Source organism: Physella acuta, unplaced genomic scaffold (assembly GCF_028476545.2).
Source record: "Physella acuta isolate Inbredline_101_S28 unplaced genomic scaffold, ASM2847654v3 ptg000820l, whole genome shotgun sequence".
NCBI lineage: Eukaryota > Metazoa > Mollusca > Gastropoda > Physidae > Physella > Physella acuta.
In genome coordinates, this window is record NW_026732338.1 from 369651 (window position 1) to 395000 (window position 25350).

The window sequence follows — 25350 nt, forward strand, 5'->3', positions numbered from 1 at the left end:
TGAGCCCCCCCCCCCCCCCCCCCCCTCCCCAACTCAAAAGAAATTTCTTCATCGATACTCTATAATAAAATTGCCGCCTAGTTAATTTGTCTAATCTAAAAAGTGGTTTTCTTGCAATTTCTTTAATGCAATTCTTCGGGTAGTGGCTAAGCGCGACACCAGTGTTTCTTTCAGACTTTTTCCTCCCCGGAGGGGGGAACTTTTTCTAATCTAAAAAGTGTTTAGCGTGCAGTTTTTTTTTTCAAGCATCTCTTCCGGTAGGGGCGGGGGTAGAATTTTCTGGGAGGGGGCGGACACTGGAAAAAGTATATAATTATATTTCGTTGAATGGGACGGTAGACATGTTTTGGAGTGTGTATGGGGGGAGGGGGGGGGCGAAGCCCCCTCCTCCCAAGTAGAGTTGCCTGAAAGAAACTCTAAATGCGACTATTGTCATGAATGAGATTAGGTGCATGGTTTAGGGATATGCCTATGACTATATTTTGTATAAATTAAAGTACCGAGAAAATAGACAGCACTATCAACCTAGCGCCCGTTGTATCCTTCCTCAATGGGCCATTTTTCTCGTAGCTAATATTGGCCAATTTAATGACCTAGATTTACAATAAAAGCTTGCATTCAGCAAATCCTTGAATTAAATAGAGAAAGCTAAAGAAATCAGCAATTTTCCATCAACAACTATGATGACTAAATGAGTTGATAAAATGGTATTACTAATAGGGTGACTATAAGAGTTGATATTGTATGACTTACAAAGTGATTATCTACTAAAGATTTTAAAATAGTGTAGTATTTTATTCATTCAGTGTATTGCCCTTGTGTTTTATTTTAATGAAATATTTAAAATAAAAGAATCCAACACTGTTTAGTTCTACTGCTACTATTTACATATATACAGCACACATATAACTTACATTAAAATTTGTTCTACATAGTGATATAGCATGTATCTAAATTTTTGTAATTTCTAAATTTGTGTAGCTTTAGCTTAACAATAGGCATACTTAAGCCTTTAGATACAATAGCTTCATCCCTGTAAAAATTAAATGCATTACTCATTGTTTATAAATTTCAGTGGCTTCTACATGTACTACCTTAAAGTGTCAATATGACTGCTACAAAAATACTTCTAGCATTGAAATTTGCTTTTGCCAACGAGGAAAAGAAGTAGATTTAAAAAATACCTCAGCTTGTATAGGTAATACTTTTCATCAACAGTTTATTTTTTTTTAAAATGCCTTTTAAGTTGATAGGTCTGTATTGTAATATCAAACAACATTGATAACAATAATATAACTACAGCCTATCTTTATAGAGCATTGCATGGGTCCATTTTTTAATATCATTTGTAGAGACATTTTTCATATTTTTAACAACTTTTTAAAAAAATCTTTATCTTATATAATTTTTTCTTAAACAGATGTGAATATGTGTGTTAATAACCGCTGTAATGAAACATGTACTGAAACTGCTGATGGAACAAGTTATACTTGTTCTTGTAATGCTGGAAAAAAATTGGCAAAAGATGGACTAAATTGTGAAGGTGATTGTTATCTACCTGTCTTATTTCCTAACAAGCATGAAAAATTATTTACAAAGCTTATATATACATTCTATTATTTTTAAAATTTCCATTAGATTGTCTCCCTGGGACATATGGAAACAATTGTGAAAGTAAATGTAACTGCATCGCATCCAACACAGAAACATGTAACAAGGTATGGATAGCTTTGAACCAAGTTGGACCCACACTCACTCAAAATGACACAAGAAAATTACATTGTAAAAGGCGTATGTTAGTTAAAACCAATTAGTATTTGAAGTTTGTTTAAAAAAAAAATTACAACTAACTATTGATCCACCAGGTAAATGGCTCATGCACTTGTAAGGCAGGATGGACTTCAGATAATTGTGCTACTGACAAAGATGAATGTCAGCAATCTGGTTGTTCATCTAAACCAAATTCAGATTGCATAAACACACCTGGTAGTTATATCTGTCAATGTAAAGCTGGCTACTACAATGTTAATGGCAGCTGTACAGGTAATCAAACATTTTATTGTCTAAACCTGAATGACACATCTTGTCTTTTCTCAGTTGGGTATGTCATCTTTTTGGCCATCAGCACATACTGAGCTAAAGAAAAACAATCATGTTCAGAAATAAATAATTTAACATGTGATCCACAAATCTAACAAATATTTTGCTTCAGGGCACATAACCTTCTCATAAATATTACCTATAAAACAACAACATATCAACTTAAGTTACAACTTTTTTCTCATTAATTGTATGAATTTGAAACTAAGAAATAATGAAAGAACTGATAATTATTACTGCTACAGCATGTGTAACTGGAACCTATGGCAAAGAGTGTTTGAACCAGTGCCTGTGTGACCCTTCACACAGCACATGTGACAAGGCCACAGGAAACTGTACCTGTGAGTCAGGCTGGAATGGGACACACTGTGACACAGATGCTGATGAGTGCACTATTCCAAATAACTGCACTGCAGCTAATATATCCCACTGGGTAATAGAAGTTATAGATTGATTGACTGCATGTTATGGTTTTGTATTACTAGATTTTAATATTAACAAAAATTCTCTATTATATAGCAAGATTATATCTATATCACTTGCAATATTTTTCAATAAGGCAATGCTGTAAAACTAATATAGAAATTAATGCATTCTCAACCATCAGTAAATAAACATATTGAAGATAAAAACAAAATAATACTTCCCAACAGCTGTGTTTTAACACACCAGGATCCTACAAGTGTGATTGTGACAAAGGATTTGAGAGCAAAAATGGCACCTGTGTTGGTACGTTGGTTATTTATGAATTTTTTTTTAAAGTGAGTGTATAGCTTACACATTTGAAGAGAAAGATATTTGTTTCATTTACAGCTATGGTTCAGCTTATAAAGAGACTAAAATGTAGCAATCTGCCCTTTTTGTGCATTAATAAGTTTTAGGTTAGTTGAGATAATCATAACCCTGTATATATTTGAAATCTAAATTAAGAACTTGCATGATGCAAATCATTCAATACAGATTTAATAAAACTATTTATTTCAGATCAAGATGAGTGTGCAGCAAGCTCCACCAATGAATGTGACCAAAACTGCACCAACACAGATGGCAGCTACACCTGCACCTGTGGCTCTGGCTACACTCTAGATGCTGACAAGCATTCTTGTAAAGGTCAGGTCACACTTTATTTCTAAATTCAGTTTTTTATTGTATCTCAGTTATTTTAATGGAAGGCATGGTCAAACTGTAGAGATCTCAATACTCACCTAAAGGTCTAGAGTTCTATTCAGGAGTTCTAGTCTGTAGGACTAGTTCTCCCACCTCTAATGGGTACCTGACTCAAGCTAGGGAGTGTAATGGTGGCTGGGCATGGTTGACCATACTATTCCTTAATTAGCAGAGCTCAGAGAAAGTTCATCTGACCTGTGGACCATCTGGTGTAAAAATGTTTGCCAGCAACCTCTACATCATGCTGGTTTCTTATCATGAACTTAAAATGGCTTTACTTGTATCTAATGTTAGCTAAAATAATATCTATGTCAACTCACATTTAGATTTATATTATATAGATATTAGAAATAAATTACAAGCTAATTCATGATTTGTGGATGTAGATGTTGATGAGTGTGTTTCAAGCCCTTGTCAACAAGTTTGTGAAAACAGCCTTGGAAGTTACTCGTGTTCATGCAAAGATGGTTTTTATCTGGATACAGATAACAAAACGTGTTATGGTAAATTTTTGCTTTTTATTATACTGAAATAGCTCACATATTTAATAATCAATCGTGTTTGGTAGGTATAGTTTTTTTTAATACATGGAGCCACCTTAATTTTTCTTTAGACTTTCTTTACTGTTCTACTTACATTTGATTTGTTTTATTTTAAATCCTTAGCAAGGCAGTTGGTAACCTGCATAAATAATGATCTTTATGTATTTGACTATAAGACTTTTCAAGTACAAATAATTTGTAAGTTCATGTAAGTTTCATGGGGCAGACGTGGTCAGGCTGGTAACGCTAATGGTTACTTAACCCAAAAGTCCTGAGTTCCAACCCCTGGTTCAATTATGCAAGCCTAAATAAAAAGCAAAATTAAAATAAAGTAAGAATTTATTTAAAACAGTGGGTTGTTAGAGCCATGGGACAATTAATTTAATAACACTATTAACAAACTGATACACCTTTTTTTAATAAAAAGTTTAGCAAAAATATCAGTCACTTTATATATCTAAAGTTATTTTTTCTGCAGATCTATAGGCTGATAGTTTCCCTAAGTATGTTGCAGATCTATAGTCTGATAGTTTCCCTAAGTATGCTGCATATCTGTAGGCCTATATTCCCTAAGTGTGCTGATGACCTGTAGGGCAATAGTTAATTTCACTCAAACTTTACAGAGTCTGGAGAGTATGATGCTACAATAAAACTTGAATATGATGTGACTGATGCACAAGTGCTTGATGAAGCTCGTCCAGAATACAAAGAACTAAAACAGTTAGTTGAAAAATCTGTAAGTTGCACTTTGACAATGGTAACTGTCTTCAAAAACTGGTAGAAAGAGTACTTTTTCGAATGTTATGATCCATGGGGCAAGTAGAGTTAACCTGTTTCAGTGACTTCGGCATATGAAGGAATAGTGTGGTCAGCACTATGCCCAGTTGCCTTTACTTTCCCTACCTTGAGTCAGGTACCCATCAGAGTTGGGTGGACTGGGGGACATCGTACAGACTCAAGCCAGGAATCTGACCTCAAGACTTTTGGGTTAGCAGTATATCACTACCATTCAACCACATTGTTCACTAGCTATCATAGAACCCTGACAAAAACTGGTTGCCATGTTTTATGGCTATCTGTTTAAATGCTGGATACGATGGCAATGTGTTGAAGTATCTTTAAGAGCTAACTAATATACCTGCATCTTATCTGACTGAGATCAAGTATTAAAACTGAAAATGTTTAATGTTAAAACAATTATTATATTGTAAAGTTTGATTTTCTTCATTAGTATTTAAATTCTTATTTTACATGTTATTCCAAAACTTTCATGTTCCTGTAATTGAAATTTCAGCATTATTGCCAGCTGTGTAGTTTTTTGTTTAACATTCTTATATTTGTATAGCACAAAATTTGCTTTGCTTAGTACAGATTTGAATAAAATATGATTCCTCTTAAAATGTTTGCAGCTGTTTGAAGCATTCAAATCTACAATTCGTGGCCTGATAGGTGTAATTGTTAAAGCTATGAGGTATGTTGATGTATATGCATTTCTATACATATATACATACATACATACAAATGAAAGAAAATTTAGACTGTTCAAAATGTAGTAAAATGGAAATTATCAAACCATTTTATAAGTAAATACTTTAAAGCAACAATGGAAAATTAATAATGTAAAAGATGCAGGCATGATGTAAATTTTTTTGTTTTTTTTGTTCACAGAAAAGGCAGTCTGGTTGCTGATTTTACCACCATTGTAAATAAAGTAGTTAACCCTGATGCAGCATCAGCAATGGTGGAAGCCATTGTTCAGGTTGTCAAAACTGGAATTACAATAGACAATCAAACTTACACCACTGTAGTGACCTTCAATGGTTTTACAGGTTAGTCCAGTCTCAGTCAGCTGTCTGTTTCCCACTTGGCTGGTGTCTGCCCTCAGCATAGAAATAGAATAAATCAAATTGCTAACTATATAACCTAATCTAATCTAACCCAAGCTCTAACTCAATGCCAGGGGCATGACTAGGTTGGTGTCACCTAGGTAACTTAGAGTGACATTCCCCCCTAACAACAAAAATGGATGTATCATTTGTCAGAAAAAGCAAAACTAATAGGGAATAATCTTTTGAGAATATTTGAAGTATAAGCAGATAGTGAAACATTTTTAAAAATTTAACTTGATAAATGCACAAATTATTGGTGTTCATGTCAGCAGATATGGTTCACAAAAAACATATTGTGCTAAATATTTTAAGAAGTACACTAAGAGATTACCTTTTAAAAAAAAGAATAAATAACAATAGCAGTAACTGGCAATGATATTTAACTGTAATTGGTTATTAATTAATCTGGAACTAGCAGCATTATTTTATTTACATATATTTTGCATTTTTTTAAAATAATAATTTTTAAAGTGGTGTCACCTGGTTCACACCCCCTCCCCCCATTTCTGATCCTACTGCCTATGCTTAATGTTAATCATAAGTTAAGACTACCTCTTTTATACTTTTTACAGCTAATTAGCCTATGTTTATTTTAACACTGTGTGTCAGATATTTACCCTTTACTTTAAGAGTATGGTTTTATTTTTAAAATTGTTTTGTTAATTTAAAAAATGTTTCTTTTAGTCAATTCAAGCACAGTCAATGATAAATGTGCCATTTTAAATTAAATTGAGCCATGTGCAAATGGTGAAAAATGTATCATCACTTCTGAAGGGTCAGCTAAGTGCCAGTAAGTTACAGAATAATTTCTTTTGCAAGGGTACTTGTTTATTTCAGTCCTGTTTTATCCTAGGTCAATATTTAACTGAACAATTAACTCACTTATAGTTAAATTTTAAGAAAATATAAAGTATTGCAGCCATTTTAAAAGACAGCTTGCTTAATAATCCAAAGTTAACAAAGTATTAACATTTGTAAAATTCTGTTTTTTTCAGAGGCAGTGAAAGTACAGGTAAGACAACCCCATCAATAAGCCAAACAATAAATGGATACGCCTCCCAAACAATAAACTAACTCTTCAAACATTTATTACAAAATGTGCACCTATAACTTTTATTTTGAAATGTGCTAGTTTGGAGATAATGACTTATGAGGTTGTGATTTAAATTTTTCTTAAAATACCAAATTAGAGTATATAAAACAATCTTGTTCAAAAAACAAAATTGTCAGGAATGGAAATCTTTTATTAGCTAAAACTATTTACCACGTCACGGACACATCATTTGTTTTACTCTAAATCTATTCTACCTACGTTGTTTTATCTTTTAGATTGATACATAAAACTTATAAACACATCACCTTCGTTTTTCTTATTAAAAAACAATATTCGTTTTTACCGATGTCTTTAAAGACTTGTACAAGTCAATTGACTTGTGCAAAAGATTTTGTTAAAAGTTTGGCATTTCCCTGGATCTATACAGTCACTAGTAAGTTAAACTTTAATTACCTAATATTTGTTTTAATATATATTTTTGTGTTATCATATTTTGCTCCAAACCCCTACTCCCATAAATTGTCCCAACTTAAGTTAAATCTTATTACATAGCCTTATTACATAGCCTTATTACATAGCCTTATACTGTTAGCATATATATGTGGCAAAAAGTAGGCACTTCAAAACCTGATTTATTGATGTATCTTTTTGTTTTAGTATTGAAGTGGAACAGACAACACAAGGGAAAGAAAGGAGACAACTTACATTGATTTTACATGTTTGTTAGAAACATTATTTTTTACTGCAAACTTTGCATACAGTAAAAAATTAAAAATGCTTGTTAAAAAATGTATTATTTGAAAAATTATGATTGATGTTTTTTTTTTAAATCTAATTGTTAGAATTTACAAAACTTTCTAAAGACATTCCACAAATTTTAGAATTATATCTACAGCTTTGTCTTTTTGACATTAAAATTACTTACAATTAATTCTTGTCTGTGTTTTTTAACTTCTCTCAAATTGCTATTTCTGGTAATACAATGTAAAATAGTAATGAAAACACAAATTCCCCTGGAGTTACCTAACTTACCGGGTTAATCATATAAGAATTTTTTTTAATAAAATTACTTTTAAAACATGTCTTGAGATTATTTATTTAATAAAACTGTGCATGAGCAAACTTGCATTGTTATAAAAAAATCTCTCCTGAATAAAAACAATATATTAAAAGTGTATAATTTAATTACTCTAGTTAAGGTTTGACTGAATACAAAATGAGATAAGGCCCATTAATAACTTAAGAGGAGCATGACTTCTAAGATTTAAATATACTAAAATACATTAGTTAGTTTAGTGCTAATTAATTCTAGCTAGTTTATTGAAATAGTTAAATGCAATTTTACTTTTAAAAAATTGCCTTCTCAAATACCTGCACATATATTTTATGAAGTACCTGACATCAATTCTATTTCTTACTTAGATGATATCCCGCTGATTGTTGGATTGTCCGTGGGTCTTCCACTGTTTGTTGCTTTGATTGTTTGCATTGTGATTGCCATATGGTATAAGAAGAAATATACAGCCCAAAGAAGGTAATGCAAAGTTCTAGAATAATTTTCAATGTTTATTTTGTTTGCTGCAAAAGACATGAAGCAAGAAAACAAAACATGCTTATTTTAATGAAATTGAAAAAAAATCGTGTTTTGTTTAATTTTGACTAAGAAATTATCAATATGTTAATAAAATTATGAATAAAAATGTAGTAACAGTGAATTATTCTAATATTCCAGAGTTGCGAGCAGGGAAGGACACTATGAAGACAATGACCGACCAACTTCCCGCAACTCTTATTTTGCTGTAGGAGCTGCCAGCACAAGTCTACAGCCAGGAAAAGCTGATGATAAACAGAATTTGTTTTAAAAGAAAAGCTTGAACCTTATATTTTAACTTCTTGATCTTAATTACCTTTCTTGATTTTAGTAAACTCTTGAAATATTAGTCTAAAACTACTAATAGGGAAAATAACCCTCTGTTACACAATTTTCGAAGCTGGTTTTCAAATGTGAAATATGTTAAAATAAGTAATATCCATTAACCAAAAACAACCTCTTTTTTAAGCATCCAAAAAGAAATGCATAGTTGTTTATAAACATTTGAATATTGAATAATAATGAAGCTACAAAATTAATTACTAAATGTTTGGAAATTGTACATTTTTATTGAAAGACACCCTTAAGTTGAAATGTTTCTTTTAACAAAGGTTTAAGGTATTGTTTTGTTAATGAATATAGAATTGTTATTGTAAAAACTGTGAATCTAATTCATGTCTTTCCTACTAAAAAGCTGTTTATACCAACATGTTTAAAATACTTGACTGCTGATCATATTATTATTATATATAATAATTTTTTATATATAATATAATTTTAAGGTCAGCTATATTAATATTTCTTTCTTTTTAACATTCCAATAGATTACATTTTCATGTCTCCTAATAGTTTATTTTTGTATTATTCAAACAAAAATATAATTGTTTTTATTTACTTAATTTTATAAAAATGTTTTTACAGATTTGAGTGCCAACACAATTTGTGATTTTTTATGGAACATTCCAGTTTTAAAATGTGTTGTGTCAGGTCAGTGTTTTTTCTTATGAAACCAGTTTTGGTGGAATGAAAAATTATTGATCTTTGATTTTGGGATTGTTTTCAAAATTTAAACCTTTGTTACTTTAAATATAAATGTCTCACTATTTTATGCTCAAATTTAAATAAAAAAATAGTGCCCCAAAAATATGTAACATTTTCAGAAATAATAATTTACTTAAAAAATTACTTTAAATTTTTATTTAAAGAAACGTTTCAATTATTCAGGAGTACCTGATTGAGCTGTCTTAACTTGTTATTTATGTAATGGTTTTATGCAACATTCAGTATTTTTTTAAACACATACCCTTGTATTCCAGATATATGTTTTTTTTTTATATAAATAAATAAATGTCGTAACAAACATATGAGCAAATACAATAACATTTACAAAAAGACAAACAAATAAAATTACAATATATATAAATTTATATCTGGGTACATGTTCTGTTTACAGTCCAAATTATCTGTGATCCAGCCAGTTTTATTTTACATTTGAATATGTGATAATTATTTATTTATATATTTTAGAAATTCTTCTTTTTAACCTCTCTAGGTGAAATCAAACCAACTTATTTCTCTTTTTAAAAAAAATCTTACTCAAACTCTCTGAAAACTAATCAATACATGTTTGATTATTGTTTTTTATGAACTTTCAACTGATCAAAGGCCACATTAGAATCACGTGAATTTATTAGTTTTTATTTTAATTTTTGAAAGAGTGTGTTTTTTTTAATAAGAATTTTATCAATAGAGCTTTTTATTATAAAAAATCTGAGTTGAGTTTGTTTTTTTTTAAATTGTTTATGGTGTAATAAAATTACTTAAATAACCTTTGTTAACATGGGAAGTAAGTTTATCATCAAATGTATTTATAAGCTACATTTTCTGACCATTGTTGGTGTAACTGTTTGTGTCCCATGGTGTAACCTGCACCCCACCAGTGGACATCATATCAAGAAACAACATACGAGCCGTGAAATAAACCACCATATTCTTATTGTTTAAGCACATGAAAATGTTTAAATGCGTTTTATTTCCAATCGCGCTTGTCTTTTGAACGATAATGTAGAATTGTCCCCCTTTAATTGGCCGCTCAAACAGTTTGTCTTGATAATGTTGTCCCCAATAATTTGGACAGGCATTACGACATATCCTACAACATTTGACAAAAAGTGTGTTTGCTATATCAAATTGATAAGTTTGTCAGTTGCCTATTGTGTGATAGATGAAGCTTTATAAAAACACGTTTTTTTTTGTTTGTTTTTTTTAAAAAGCTTGTTTTTTGCCTATTTTGCTCCACTTCCCACCACCCCTCTTAAATTTCTTCTTATTTAATTATGTCTCGTAGTCAGATACTGATAGATTGTGGGCGTCTGTATAGGGGTTCTTTCGGGGGGGGGGGCACAGAGTTAAAGTATGTTTTATAATTTTAAAAAAAAAATCTGTTTCGGGGGTGGTGGGGGGAGGTGGTGGCGCAAGATAGATGCATGAAAGAAAACACTCCACAAGTGTCGTTTGCCCTCCGCCATCTTCAGAGGCTCACCGTGTGTTACACTTTATCATTCGTCGATGTTTACTGCCCTTTGTGGTTTTCGTGTGTCCTACTTGTCCTGTATAGAGGTAGTTCTATATCGAATCAGAGCTTTACTGACTGACTCTCCCTACCTATGGAGTCAAGCTTTAAAGAAAAAAAGCAAACTCCTCAAGGAGAGGCAGTTCCTACATGAGCATGTAACAATGAATCGTAAGCTCATACTTACAGAGTTTCTTACACACTTTTTTTCTGGGGGGGGGGGGGGGCGGGACTGGGGCGGACTGGTTAAATAAAGCATATCTCTTCTATACAAATTATACATTTTTTCTGTTTCGTCCCCCCTTCGGAGAGATGCCTGGAGTTCTATGTTAGGCAGTGGGCCTACACTTAGCTGTTCGTTAATCAAGGTGTAGGATAGCTAAGACGCACATGATCTCCGATGGTGAAAACAACATTTATGTGTGCACAAAAGAAGAATTGTGGACATCCCCTGTACGGTATAGCGAAGCATTCTTGTGGCATATCTCCAAGTCAGGATGGGGACCCACCAGCAGGTCAAGGCCGTATGACGTAAATGCTCCAGCAACAATGGCGGCCGTGAATGACAACATCATTGTATTTCCTGTTTTATAAAAAATGCAAGATTTTAGTCTCCTCGGCTTATTCGACACTATCCAAAAAATATAATTAAAACAAATGCTGTAAACAAAACTGTATGCAAAATAATTTTTAGCGCAATTTCCATACTGACAATTGCGATTATTAATTCGTTATTTCTGGATGGATGGATGTGTGTCCGCAGCTTTAAGTCGTATCTCCTCCTCAACGAAGCAATATCGAGGACTAGTTCCAAAAGCAAATATGTTAAGCAAGTTCCGAGGATGATTGTGGGCCAAAAAAATTCCCGGAATTCCTTCCTGGATTTCCCGGAAAAGCCAAAAAAAACCTCGAAAAAATGCCGTTTTTGGCCCATATCTCGGCAACCAGACCACTTAGCGACTTGAAACATTTACCAATAGAGTCCTTGCAAACACGTGACCTAAATCACGTGATACCTACGCCCGCCGCCACAGTGGTGTACATCAGACGTAAACACAATCAGCTGTTCACCAGCGCTGGACGTGTTCACCGTATGTAAAGAATCGCGCCCGCGGAAAAGGAAAAATACGTTAAAAAACTTGAACTCTTAGGAATTGAAGATCCTTATACAGTTATTGACAGTTTCGTGGATAATATAAATATGTGGCCGAAATTTCTAAATAAAAATACTGTTAGTAATACCGTTTGCGTTTAGAGTTTAAGTAGACGAAGCTGATCAAATGCAGTAATATATTATAGGTTATCTACTGTAGCAAACGTGAGACCACTTAACTCCTACAAAACCCACACTACAACGGCTAATATAATCAATGGGTAATAACCAATCTGGGTAGCATGTTATACAATTTAAGACCCTTATAATCCAGCAGGGAAGTAATCAGACACATTAATACTGACGTTCAACCCTCATGATGGCTGCCCCCACCTGTATCTAGCCCACAATAAAACCAAAGAGGAGTCTGCCCTGCCCTCCCCTGAAAATGTCTCACCTCCGTGATACCCAGCCCCACAGAGATAGTATTTCTTATATAATTTTGACCCTCAGGGCCCAGCAGGGAGAACAAAGGGGAAAGTCCCACTGCTCTCCCCTCAACACTTCTCACCTCGGTGTCATGTTATGTCATTTATAGCACACACGGCTTATCAGGGGAAAGCATTAAGGCATTAAGAATCTTAACTCTGGACAGCTACACACTAGTATACTAGCTACACACTAGGTGCCTACTGGGTAAACGGAAAAAAAGTCACAGGAAAAAAAAACACAGAAAAAAAGTCACAGTTTTTGCTAGGAAAAAAAGTCACAGAAAAAAAGTCACAGTGGAAAAAAATTTTTGGAAAAAAAGTCACAGAAATAAAGTCACAGAAAAAAAGTCACAAAAATATTTTTAGAAATATTTTTTTTATTTGTTTAGAATTGTAAAATTTTGTATGTTTCTTGTTGTGGGTTGTATTTTTTATAGCATAAATTATTTATAGACGTTAAAAGCATTATGGTTTATAACAATTGTAAGTAAAAATACTCTAATATAATTTACACAACAATCTCAACTTTTGTTACGTATTTAGTTAAAAACGCGGTAGAAAATTTAACTATAAAAAAAATTTAAGCAAATTTTGCCGTAGGCTATTCTCTGGTCGGCCTCTCCTCAGTAGGCATTGTCCGAACATATTTTGTGTTGTTGACGTCATGCGTCAATGACAGCATTTGAACCTTGTCGGCTTTCTTTTTTTATCCTTAGTGTTGTTATGTAATGAGCGTGATAAATGTGGGCAGTAAAGGTGGTTGAACTAAACATCTAAACATAACTATTGTGGCCATGAGTTGAGGGCAGCAAGTCAGACGAACTTACCATTTCACGGTAATTTAATGTTGGTATTTAAAAAAAAACAGGATTAAAACCGTGGACTTTGGAGCATTCTATTAAACGCTACTAATCTTAAGTTTAAAATAATTACAATCTACATACTTCATACTAAATATTTTTAGATGAATCATAAAAATTCCTATGCGTATACAGCCTACGCACATTACATTACATTTAATTAATCCTAATTTAATTTGCACTCTCTGAATATTTAATACATAAAAGTATTAACAAGTATCATGCAAATATATATTTGTGACTTTTTTTCCTGTGACTTTTTTTCCTGTGACTTTTTTTCCTGTGACTTTTTTTCTGTGTTTTTTTTTCCTGTGTTTTTTTTTCCTGTGACTTTTTTTCCTACAATCGCCTACTGTAAACTACTAGACTGTAGGCCCTATGTAGACCTGCAATTGTATCAATTGTAGACTGGGTCCATTGTTATTATTCTAAACCATCTCACTTATAATGTTTCTAGCTTGATTTGTTTCTTTTATAAACAGTGGATTTAAAAAAAAAAATTAGCCTAATCATTAACCAAATATTCGCCAAAAAATAATAATGTGGTTATTTGTTGTTGGCTGGTATGATCTAGATTGTACTACTAGGCTACAAAAACTTAGTAGACCAATTACTAGATATGAATTTGAATTTAATTAAACTCAGTCCAGTATCAGATACATATTGCTGTAAAAAGACAACAAAGTAGGTAGGCCTTAGTAATTTATTAAAGCCTTCTACTACAATAATATCAACTACTGTAATAGATTGAAATAATTGTGAGGTCAAGGGAACTCACTCTTCTGTATTAGTTATATTTATAATATTGTTATCTTGAGTGATGTCCCTTGTGTACTTCCTTCCGTCCTCTCGGTGTGTTACCATCGTGGTAGTTAGACCCATTAAATGTGTTATATACAACCACAGGCTTCTGTCGTCAATCTATTATAACTGGCGACGAAGGATAAACATCTACTAGAAAGAGCACCTACTTACGCAAAAAAGAGGTTTGCTAGAGCTTATTAGCTAATTATTTCTAGAATTATGGCGCTGTATGGCCAAATAAAAGAATTTGATGCGAATGATGAAATCATTCAAGATTACCTAGAGAGGTTAAGCTTTTACCTAGAAGCTAACGACGTGACGATAGAAGCCAAAAAGAGAGCTGTTTTGTTAACAGTCATAGGGCCTCAACAATTCAGGCTACTAAAGGACTTATGCGCACCAGCTAGTCCAGATACCAAGAGCTTTAACGAGCTGAGCAAATTGCTAACAGACCACCATGCGCCTACCCCATCAAAGTTTCTATGTCGAGCTAGATTTGACAGTAGGACTCGTCAACCAAACGAGTCAATATCAGAATATGTTGCTGCTTTACGTCATTTAAGTAGATTCTGTGATTTTGGAGAAACGCTGTCTGACAGACTATGTGAAAAGTTTGTGACAGGTGTAAACAGCCCTGATATTCAAAGAAGGTTGCTGCTCGAGTCAGATCTAAAATTAGAAAAAGCAATACAACTCGCAACTTCAATCCAGCAGTCATCAGATGCGGCGAGATCTTTAGCACCTTCAGGGATCCATGCAGTAAACAGCAGGTTAGTCAATAAAAACCAACCCCAACAGAGCATTCCAACTTATGCTAAACACCCTGCTCGTTCAAATCCTAGATCTAAATCTAGTAATAATTATCAAAAATGTCATCGATGCAAAGGTCCCCATGCATCTCATCGGTGCAAGTTCAAGTCTGCAACTTGTTATAAGTGCAGTGAGCAAGGTCACATTGCTAAGGCCTGCTTTGCAAAGTCTTCGTCTGTTGCTAAATCTAGCCAGTCAAGACAGTACCGCAACCAAAAGCAGCACTATGTTAACTCTCACCAAGACTACCTAACCCAACCAATGAACCACTCTACCTGTGAAAATTCTCAAACTGATTCGCAGCCGGATTTCAGCCTGTTCTCTGTGAAATCAATGAGTCATGCTCCCATCAATGTACAAGTTAATATCAACGGTAAGAGCATCAGCTTCCAACTTGACACTGGAGCATCTCTAACAGTCATAACAAAGAAAGAGTTTGACGCTCTCACAGGAGGATCAGTGCCTCTACAGCCGTGTCACAAGTGTCTAACAACATACACTGGTGACAATGTTCCGGTAATAGGAGAGTGTATGGTTCATGTAAGTTATAATGGTCAAAGTGTTAAACTTCCTCTTCTTGTGGTTGAAGGAAATGGACCGCCATTACTAGGTAGGAACTGGTTAAGTGATCTTAAGTTAAATTGGGAGAGTATTTGTTCATTGAAGAATGTAAAAGAATCTAGTCTTACTTCACTAGATAAAGTTATATCTGAAAATAAATGTGTTTTTGGTAACTCTGGATTACTAAATGATAGAACAGTGAAGTTAAGCATTAAAGATACAAATCCAAGATACTGCAAAGCTAGAGTTCCACCTTATGCAATGAGGAACAAAATTGAAAATGAGCTAAGTAGATTGGAATCTAATGGCATCATAAAGAAGGTAGACTATTCCGATTGGGCGACACCCATTGTGCCAGTGTTAAAGAAGGATGGTTCTATAAGAATTTGTGGAGATTATAAAACTACACTCAATAAGCAAATAGAGCTAAATAGGTACCCTATACCTAACATTGAGGAAATTTCTTTGAATTTGGCAGGAGGAGACAAATTCACTGAATTAGACTTTAGTCATGCTTACACTCAACTAGAACTGCATCCAGATTCAAAAGTCTATACGACAATAAACACACATAAAGGACTCTACCAATATGAAAGACTATGTTTTGGCATATCATCTAGCCCTGGAATTTTCCAAGCTGTCATGGACAGTATTTTTAAGGATATTCCAAATGTTTGTGTGTACTTTGACAATGTGTACATAACTGGTAAGAATGACACTGAACATCTTAAAACACTTGATAAAGTATTGAAAATTGTTGGTGAAAAAGGTTTAAAGATAAACAAAGATAAATGTCAATTCATGCTGACAGAAATTAGTTTTCTTGGTTATATATTAAGCAAGCGAGGTATCAGACCTCAACCTGAGAAAACAAAAGCCATTAAAGAAGCACCCAAACCTGAAAATACCCAACAACTAAGAGCTTTTTTGGGCTTAATAAATTACTATGCAAAGTTCATAGGAAATCTGTCTGGTAAACTATCACCACTGTACAAGCTGCTACAGAAAAATGCAACTTGGCACTGGAGTAAACAACAAGAAGCTGCTTTTAACACAGCAAAAGAGGCTTTGTCTGCTGACACCTTACTAACTCACTATGACCCAGGGAAAAGACTTGTATTGACATGTGATGCTTCACCAGATGGTGTAGGAGCAATCTTGTCCCACATGGATGAGAAGGGTGACAGACCCATTGCTTTTGCCAGTAGATCTTTGAACCAGGCTGAGAAAAATTATTCTCAGTTAGATAGGGAAGGCTTAGGCATCATTTTTGGTGTTAAGAAATTTCACAAGTTTCTGTTTGGTAGGAAGTTCACCATCTTTACAGATCATAAACCATTGCTAGGTTTATTTGGAGAAAACAAAACCCTACCTGAGCATGCCTCACCAAGAATTCAAAGATGGGCTATCACACTAACTGCATACAATTATGAATTGAAATACAAACCTGGATCTGAGAATAGTGCAGATAGTCTTAGTAGATTACCTTTAAAAAACCAAAGCCTGAGCTATGTACCAGAAGATGTATTTGTTCTCTTCACTATCATGGATAACTCCAATATAGATGTGAATGATATTAAAAGAGAAACACAAAAAGATGAGTGCTTAATAAAAGTATATGAGCACTGTATGAATGGTTGGCCTGAAAAGTCTGTGAATGATGACTTAAGGCCATATAAAATAAGAAATTAAAACCCTTTGTGAAGATAATATAAAAGATGGAGAAGATGCAGTCCATTATCAGTCAGAGTTGCCTAAACAAAGTATTTGTAACTTAATAAATGATTATGGTGATATGGCAATTTCAAATGTTTTAAAGAGAATACATTAGTAAGAAGGAATGTGATCATCAAACAACTTTGCTAACATCATTAGCACTTAAAGAAACTAAAAGGGTAACATCAAAAGAAAGAAAAAAAGATTTTTGCCATTTAATACACCCACTTCAAATACTGGATCACAGTTGCCAAGTGATATGGTCCAGAATATTACTTTAAACAGTATTTTTGGTTACCAGGAAAGCACTATCAGATTACCTGAGAAAATTGATCAATCAAAGAAATCTATGTCAGTCAAGGATCTGAATAACAGCATAATACTTTCAGATGCCAATTCAAAAATAGTTCCATTAGATCATGACAAACATGCATTGAAAGAGAATTTGGTGTTAATGATAATGTGTATCTAAGAAATTATAGGAGAAAGGAAAAATGGATACCAGGTCAAATTGTTCAATGTACAGGACCTGTGCCTTATACAGTTAAAAATAACTTGTGCAGATAATAAGTGTGAATCTATCAATCCCACCAAATCTGAACAGTTCACACCAACTCAGTTTGTTTCACAACCAAGTTCTGTTGATATGAGTGAACCAAGTTGTCTGGAGTCAGAAAATGTAAATTCTGGAGTTAATGATTTAAATCCTAGACCTCCTGAGATAGAGAATCCAGATGGTCAGAATCTTGAGTCACCAAATCAGAAGCCACTGAGAAGGTCAAGCAGGACAATCAAAGTCCCAAATAAGTTAGACCTATGATTCTAAAGGTCAAAAGGACTTTGACATTATTGTTTTGTATTTTGATTATGTTGTGGCATATTGTGCATTGTTTGTAAGGATGTAATCTACCATAGTGTTCATGTTACAATATAATTGGTGATTTTAGGATACTATCAATTGTTCTATTGAGAGATGTGTTATTGTGTTCTAAGGGTAAAGGGATGTAATAGATTGAAATAATTGTGAGGTCAAGGGAACTCACTCTTCTGTATTAGTTATATTTATAATATTGTTATCTTGAGTGATGTCCCTTGTGTACTTCCTTCCGTCCTCTCGGTGTGTTACCATCGTGGTAGTTAGACCCATTAAATGTGTTATATACAACCACAGGCTTCTGTCGTCAATCTATTATAACTACATGCTTGTATAAAGTTTTTACAATTTAATTTAAGTAGCAGATTCTAGATCTAAGTCTAGTCATACAATCTATTTCAATTTCAGAAAATTTCGTTTGCTAAAAAAATGATTAGATAATAGAGCGAGATTTTAGATATTAGAGACAATTAAATGCTTTATTAGGCCTATTATGACTACTTTTGATTTATTATGGGTGTATTTTGAATCGAATGTAGATCTAAAGTAATTAAATTTAAGTAAAGAAGTAGATTCTAGATTCTATGTCTACTCAGCGGAGCCAGGTATTAGGCCTACTATTAGATCTTATTATTCTTATTAGGCCTATTACTTTTGACTTTGTCTTTTACTATTAGTATTTGTGAAGGTCGAGCATATTTGTTTTATTAATAGTTATCTTTTATAATTAAAATGAAGTTTATTATTTTACTGTCCTTACCTGAAACAAAGTATCGAGAACTGCATTTGATCAGATTCGGCTACTTTAACTCTAAACGCAAACAGTATTACTAACAGTATTTTTATTTAGAAATATTGTCCACATTTATTTATACGAAACTGTCAATAACAGTATAAGAGTTCAAGTTTTTTAACGTATTTTTCCTTTTCCGCGGGTGCGGTTCTTTACATACAGTGAACGCGTCCAGCGCTGGTGAACACGTCCAGCGCTGGCGAACAGCTGATTGTGTTTACGTCTGGTGTACACCACTGTGGCGGCGGGCGTAGGTATCACGAACGGACGTGACGTCATATGAAAGGACTCTATAGATTCCTGCCATAATTTAGAACAATATTGCCGAAGAAAGTTTTCAAAAATATCCTTTCGTTCGGTCACAAAAAATTAATTAAGGAAATTGCGCTTAAATTGTCACTAGACTTTTTATTAACTTGTTTTTTTAAATCCTTGTAGTTAGAAACATTTACTAAATTTTACTATCGTAACCCGAATATATTGACAGGCTACATATTTTGTTAGATCTTTCTAAAAACAAGCCGATGATTGCTGACCAGTATAGATAACTTTATTTTTATTTAATTCGTTGAAATTTGTTTATATATTAACTCTAAGTTAGTAGATCACAATATTGCGAGAAAAAAATAATGTTAGATGTAGGTCCAGTGACACCCAATCTGATTTCCCTGGGTGTCAACCCCTCTGCCAACGACTATAGGCCTAGGACTATATATGATGTACCAAAGCTAATGATGTAAATAACTTTGATTAAACTAATTTTTAATCTCCCATTAAATGTTTTTCCAAACATATCGAATTGCTTCAGCCCATGCCCATGGATGGTGTACCCCGTGCGGTTCGCATCCCACGCCCCGTCTTGTGACGCTAGCGTTTGTAGCTTTCCCTCGACTTTCTGGAGTCAAAGTAGATCACAGAGAAAACATAGGGCCTGAACCTAGCGCTTGTTAGATGTGGGGAGAAGATGACTTACACAACTATTGTGTGGGGAGAAAACTTACCACACAACTAATGTGTGGGGAGAAAACTTACCACACAACTATTGTGTGGGGAGAAAACTTACCATACAACTCTAGTGTGGGGAGAAAACTTACCACACAACTCTAGTGTGGGGAGAAAACTTACCACACAACTCTAGTGTGGGGAGAAAACTTACCACACAACTCTAGTGTGGGGAGAAAACTTACCACACAACTCTAGTGTGGGGAGAAAACTTACCATACAACTCTAGTGTGGGGAGAAAACTTACCATACAACTCTAGTGTGGGGAGAAAACTTACCACACAACTCTAGTGTGGGGAGAAAACTTACCACACAACTAATGTGTGGGGAGAAAACTTACCACACAACTCTAGTGTGGGGAGAAAACTTACCATACAACTCTAGTGTGGGGAGAAAACTTACCACACAACTCTAGTGTGGGGAGAAAACTTACCATACAACTCTAGTGTGGGGAGAAAACTTACCACACAACTCTAGTGTGGGGAGAAAACTTACCACACAACTATTGTGTGGGGAGAAAACTTACCACACAACTCTAGTGTGGGGAGAAAACTTACCATACAACTCTAGTGTGGGGAGAAAACTTACCACACAACTCTAGTGTGGGGAGAAAACTTACCACACAACTATTGTGTGGGGAGAAAACTTACCATACAACTCTAGTGTGGGGAGAAAACTTACCACACAACTCTAGTGTGGGGAGAAAACTTACCACACAACTATTGTGTGGGGAGAAAACTTACCACACAACTCTAGTGTGGGGAGAAAACTTACCACACAACTATTGTGTGGGGAGAAAACTTACCACACAACTCTAGTGTGGGGAGAAAACTTACCATACAACTCTAGTGTGGGGAGAAAACTTACCACACAACTCTAGTGTGGGGAGAAAACTTACCACACAACTATTGTGTGGGGAGAAAACTTACCACACAACTCTAGTGTGGGGAGAAAACTTACCATACAACTCTAGTGTGGGGAGAAAACTTACCACACAACTCTAGTGTGGGGAGAAAACTTACCACACAACTATTGTGTGGGGAGAAAACTTACCACACAACTCTAGTGTGGGGAGAAAACTTACCATACAACTCTAGTGTGGGGAGAAAACTTACCACACAACTCTAGTGTGGGGAGAAAACTTACCACACAACTATTGTGTGGGGAGAAAACTTACCACACAACTCTAGTGTGGGGAGAAAACTTACCACACAACTCTAGTGTGGGGAGAAAACTTACCACACAACTATTGTGTGGGGAGAAAACTTACCACACAACTCTAGTGTGGGGAGAAAACTTACCACACAACTCTAGTGTGGGGAGAAAACTTACCACACAACTATTGTGTGGGGAGAAAACTTACCACACAACTCTAGTGTGGGGAGAAAACTTACCATACAACTCTAGTGTGGGGAGAAAACTTACCACACAACTCTAGTGTGGGGAGAAAACTTACCACACAACTATTGTGTGGGGAGAAAACTTACCACACAACTCTAGTGTGGGGAGAAAACTTACCACACAACTATTGTGTGGGGAGAAAACTTACCATACAACTCTAGTGTGGGGAGAAAACTTACCACACAACTCTAGTGTGGGGAGAAAACTTACCACACAACTATTGTGTGGGGAGAAAACTTACCACACAACTCTAGTGTGGGGAGAAAACTTACCACACAACTCTAGTGTGGGTAGAAAACTTACCACATAACTCCCGCAGACGTGGCGCGACCTGCGCTGGTGCCAGCACCATGGGTAAACTGCCAAAAAATCCGTTGGTCACACCCAACAGTATCGTAATGAAGATTGACCACGCCTCTCCACTAAGTGTAGGGCGTGCACGAGGTATTATACACAAAACAACCAATGGAATCAACGCAATGCGCGCTAAAGAATAAATAAGTAGGCGGAGCTTTGTGTAGTTGTGTTTGACAGCAGTCAGCATCTGTGGATAAAAAGCCATCGATGAGCTGCTCATAAAGATTAGAATAAAAATAAAAAAGTATAAACATGTTTTTATAGTAATAAGCTTTTAAATATAAATCAACATCCTTAGTGTAACACCAAAATAAGAACTGGTATGGAACGGTGACCGTGGTAGGGGGCGGTAAGCCGGCGACCATCACAGGGAGACTGGAACAGACAATAATCCATCTATATATATATATATGTATATATATATATATATATATATATGTATATATATATATATATATATATATATATATATATATATATATATATATATATATATATATATATATATATATAATTCTCTTCTTGGAGGCGATAGAAAACACCAAGCTGTAGGCGCGCCTCCTAGCAGCCCCTTCTCTTCCTCTCTAGGCATATCGCTACAACACCCACCCCTACATGGTCTGGTGAGCTGTGGTTCATGCTAAATGTTTACAATCGTAGAGCCGGGTTTAGTGACGGCTATTAGGGGCATTTAATTTAGTTTGAAACGATTTTAAACTTAGGGGAGGTAACTAAGAGGAGGCTGCTTTCACGGGGGGGGGGGGGGGTAGGGGGAAAGGAGGGTTTTAGTGTTTTAAAGCAAATATTTTCAGTGACAGCATTGGTACTGTCGAATTCTCAAATTATGAATTACTGAAAAGTAGAAAATAAAACTAAATAGCGGCGTGTGATACGCCGCAGGTCGGCTCGTATATATATAATTCTCTTCATTGGGACCATGCGAGACACCAGGACGTAAGCTCAACAGACAAAATCACTACCACCCCCACCAGTCTGGTGAGCTGAGAGGAGTGGAAAGTGAGGGTGAGGATAATCGTCCTTCACTAGCTACTGATAGTGTTATAAAGCAAAATATTTTCAGTCACAGCATTGGTAGTGTCGAATTCACAAATTATGAATTACTGAAAAATATGAATTTAAATAGCGGCGTATGATACCTCGCGGGTCAGCTCGTATGCTATAATTAGCTAACCAATAGTTGTTTGCCTAACACAGCAGTATGGGATAGTACATGAGTAATGAAGGAGATAGATAGGCCAGATAAGCCATACAAAGTTTAAGCAATGTCCACAAGGATTAAGCTAAAGATGTAGTCCCAAACAAACCTGGCGTAGAGAAATGTTTAACCCTTTCCCCGGCAACATATTTGGTACTCTGTCCCCGGCAACTGGGTGGATCACGCCCAAAGACTTTCTTATAGTAAATTCTTTTCTTTGTTCATTGTGGGGTGGGTAACAATACTGACACAGTTGAGGTATTCAGGGCACAGAGGCCATGGGGAACACAAGACATGTTGTTGTCAATGGGAGAGCTGTAATATGATATTAGTGGTTGGTGGGATTCTCAAACTAGAGTTAACCTGTGGGTGGACACATGTAGTGATTTATACTCTTTGCTGGAGCTCTGACTTGCAGTTACAGACAGAACTGTAGTTTAGAGTTACAATAGGTTAATGAAATGCAGGGGTAAGATTGCCTGTGGGAGGACATATATAGTGATTTGTACTCTTTTAGGGAGCTCTGGAATGTAGATAGAGACATTCGAGCCTTTTAGAGTAACTTGACATTTACCTCATTAGGAGTACGAATGAGGACAAAAAAGCAAAACAACTTTGTAATGCTGCTTGTAAGTTAATACTGGGCAATTAATTGATCAAACTGGAAGTGGGGTGGGTGTTCTACAGGTTGTGACCCTGAGAGTAAGGTTTATAAATAGTCACAAACGTTATTGAGAACACAACAGAAACAAGTCTTGAACGCTTTTGTCTAAACTCAAGTGCTAATGATAAAGGAATATATGTGCCAGTTTTAGTATAGCAGGTGAAAATGACCAACAAGTTTTGAGTCTGAACTATTAGTATCAGAGGTAGAAGATGAAGAATGGCAGCCAACAGTATCAAGCAGCTCTGATGACGAGGTCTACCCACTATACTGCATTTCAACTATCAATAATGTGTCAACAGTTGGCACTCATAATGAAATGAAACGGCTGGTGCAAAGTGAAGAAAAAGAAATATTTTCAGGAAAGACAAAGTAACAGTACACTAGACCACTGCCTGAAGTGCTAATCCCAGGAAATTTATAAGCAGTCTGACCCTAAATATTTCTTCTGTGCATGAATACAAAAAATAATACAACCAATATTTGACTGCATTAGCAGAGATGGAGAGAAAGCAAGAGGAGACACTGGCACTCTGCAGAATAACAATTTAGTTGTATGTCAATTCTGTTCTGCTTATGGAAGTTTTTGAAGGCAGAATTTTCTATGAAGAAATTCAGCAACCTTCTGGGTCATATTCACTTCACAACAATAACACTAACAGTCCATCAGGCTCATGGTATATTTGCTTCCATTATGGTAGATATTCCATTCAAATTTAGAAAAGTGTTATGTTTCTGGAGAGGTCATTACTAATTAGCAAGTGGTTGATTTTAGAGGTGGGAGTAGATTTATCCAATACATACCAAGCAATTCCGATAAGTATGGAATTAAAATATTTTGGACATGTGACTCATGTAACACCACTAAAAGGGTGCCCATATTTTATAAAAAAAAAACAACTAAAGTTCTCTGCCAGCAAAAGGAAATTCCAGTTATTTTAATTTTAACTAACAACTGTGCTCTCTGAGGTGCAAATTTTTAAAACGTGTTAATGTTCTAATATTTTGTTACTAAAGTTGATTACTTCAATTGGTTTGATATTTTTGTTAGTCAAATACCTTCAGATTGTTAATTTATAGTTAAACTTTGAAAATGTAACACAATGACTTAACCCACAATGAGTAAAAACAAATTGTTAGAAGCCAGTTTATAAGTTATAAATATTTTTTCCATTCAAAATTGTGTACGGGTGTGTAGCACCCAGTTGCCAGGGACCGTATTAAAAAATTTCAAACCCTCATAAAAAAATTTTTTACGCATATTTTTAAAATTTACAACCTCCAATGTGTTCATCCCAACCACCTTATAGATGGGAATGAGGCCCAGAAAAATTTATAAAACGAGACTCGAGATATGAGCAAAAATATAGCGACTTCGGGTCGATTACACCCAGTCGCCGGGGAAAGGGTTAAAACAACATTATGAAAATTAACGGAGAGAGTTGGAGAGAAATTTAAAAAAAAAAACTGCAATGGCAGGAAACACTAGGAGTTGAAAACTGCTGAATATTTGCCTCTCAATAGACTGTGGTGGGTCCTCAGCTATAGAAACATACGTGAATACAGCTCACACGACTGATCTTGTATAGTTTGTTTTTAAAGCTTGTTATCTCCCCTTTTTTATGTTGAATACAGCGATCACGAAATTAGTTTTTACCGACTAATTTAATCACTTATCAGACTAAAAATTTATTATGTGTCATCAGAAACTTGAACGAAATTGTTGCATTAGATTTGTGTCGAAATTTAGATTTTCCACAAATACACGCAAACATTTAAAACAATTTTAACGA

General features: G+C 34.8%; 2 protein-coding genes across 2 annotated transcripts in view; one reads left to right on the forward strand and one right to left on the reverse strand.

The window, feature by feature from the left end:
* LOC131951677 (mucin-4) overlaps nt 1-10128 on the forward strand; it is a 54026-nt gene extending 43898 nt beyond the window's left edge. Inside the window, exons 50-64 of the mRNA XM_059314033.1 lie at nt 1076-1198; nt 1421-1543; nt 1639-1718; nt 1866-2043; nt 2346-2533; nt 2754-2829; nt 3085-3210; nt 3654-3770; nt 4433-4545; nt 5219-5280; nt 5478-5638; nt 6383-6488; nt 6694-6710; nt 8175-8286; nt 8485-10128. Of these exons, the coding sequence (XP_059170016.1) occupies nt 1076-1198; nt 1421-1543; nt 1639-1718; nt 1866-2043; nt 2346-2533; nt 2754-2829; nt 3085-3210; nt 3654-3770; nt 4433-4545; nt 5219-5280; nt 5478-5638; nt 6383-6426 (1391 nt within the window). The 3' untranslated portion in view covers nt 6427-6488; nt 6694-6710; nt 8175-8286; nt 8485-10128. The remainder of the gene's footprint in view (nt 1-1075; nt 1199-1420; nt 1544-1638; nt 1719-1865; nt 2044-2345; nt 2534-2753; nt 2830-3084; nt 3211-3653; nt 3771-4432; nt 4546-5218; nt 5281-5477; nt 5639-6382; nt 6489-6693; nt 6711-8174; nt 8287-8484) is intronic.
* A 1188-nt stretch (nt 10129-11316) lies between these two features.
* LOC131951678 (equilibrative nucleoside transporter 4) overlaps nt 11317-25350 on the reverse strand; it is a 34178-nt gene continuing 20144 nt past the window's right edge. Inside the window, exons 8-9 of the mRNA XM_059314034.1 lie at nt 21624-21864; nt 11317-11498 (exon numbers count right to left, since the gene is read on the reverse strand). Of these exons, the coding sequence (XP_059170017.1) occupies nt 11332-11498; nt 21624-21864 (408 nt within the window). The 3' untranslated portion in view covers nt 11317-11331. The remainder of the gene's footprint in view (nt 11499-21623; nt 21865-25350) is intronic.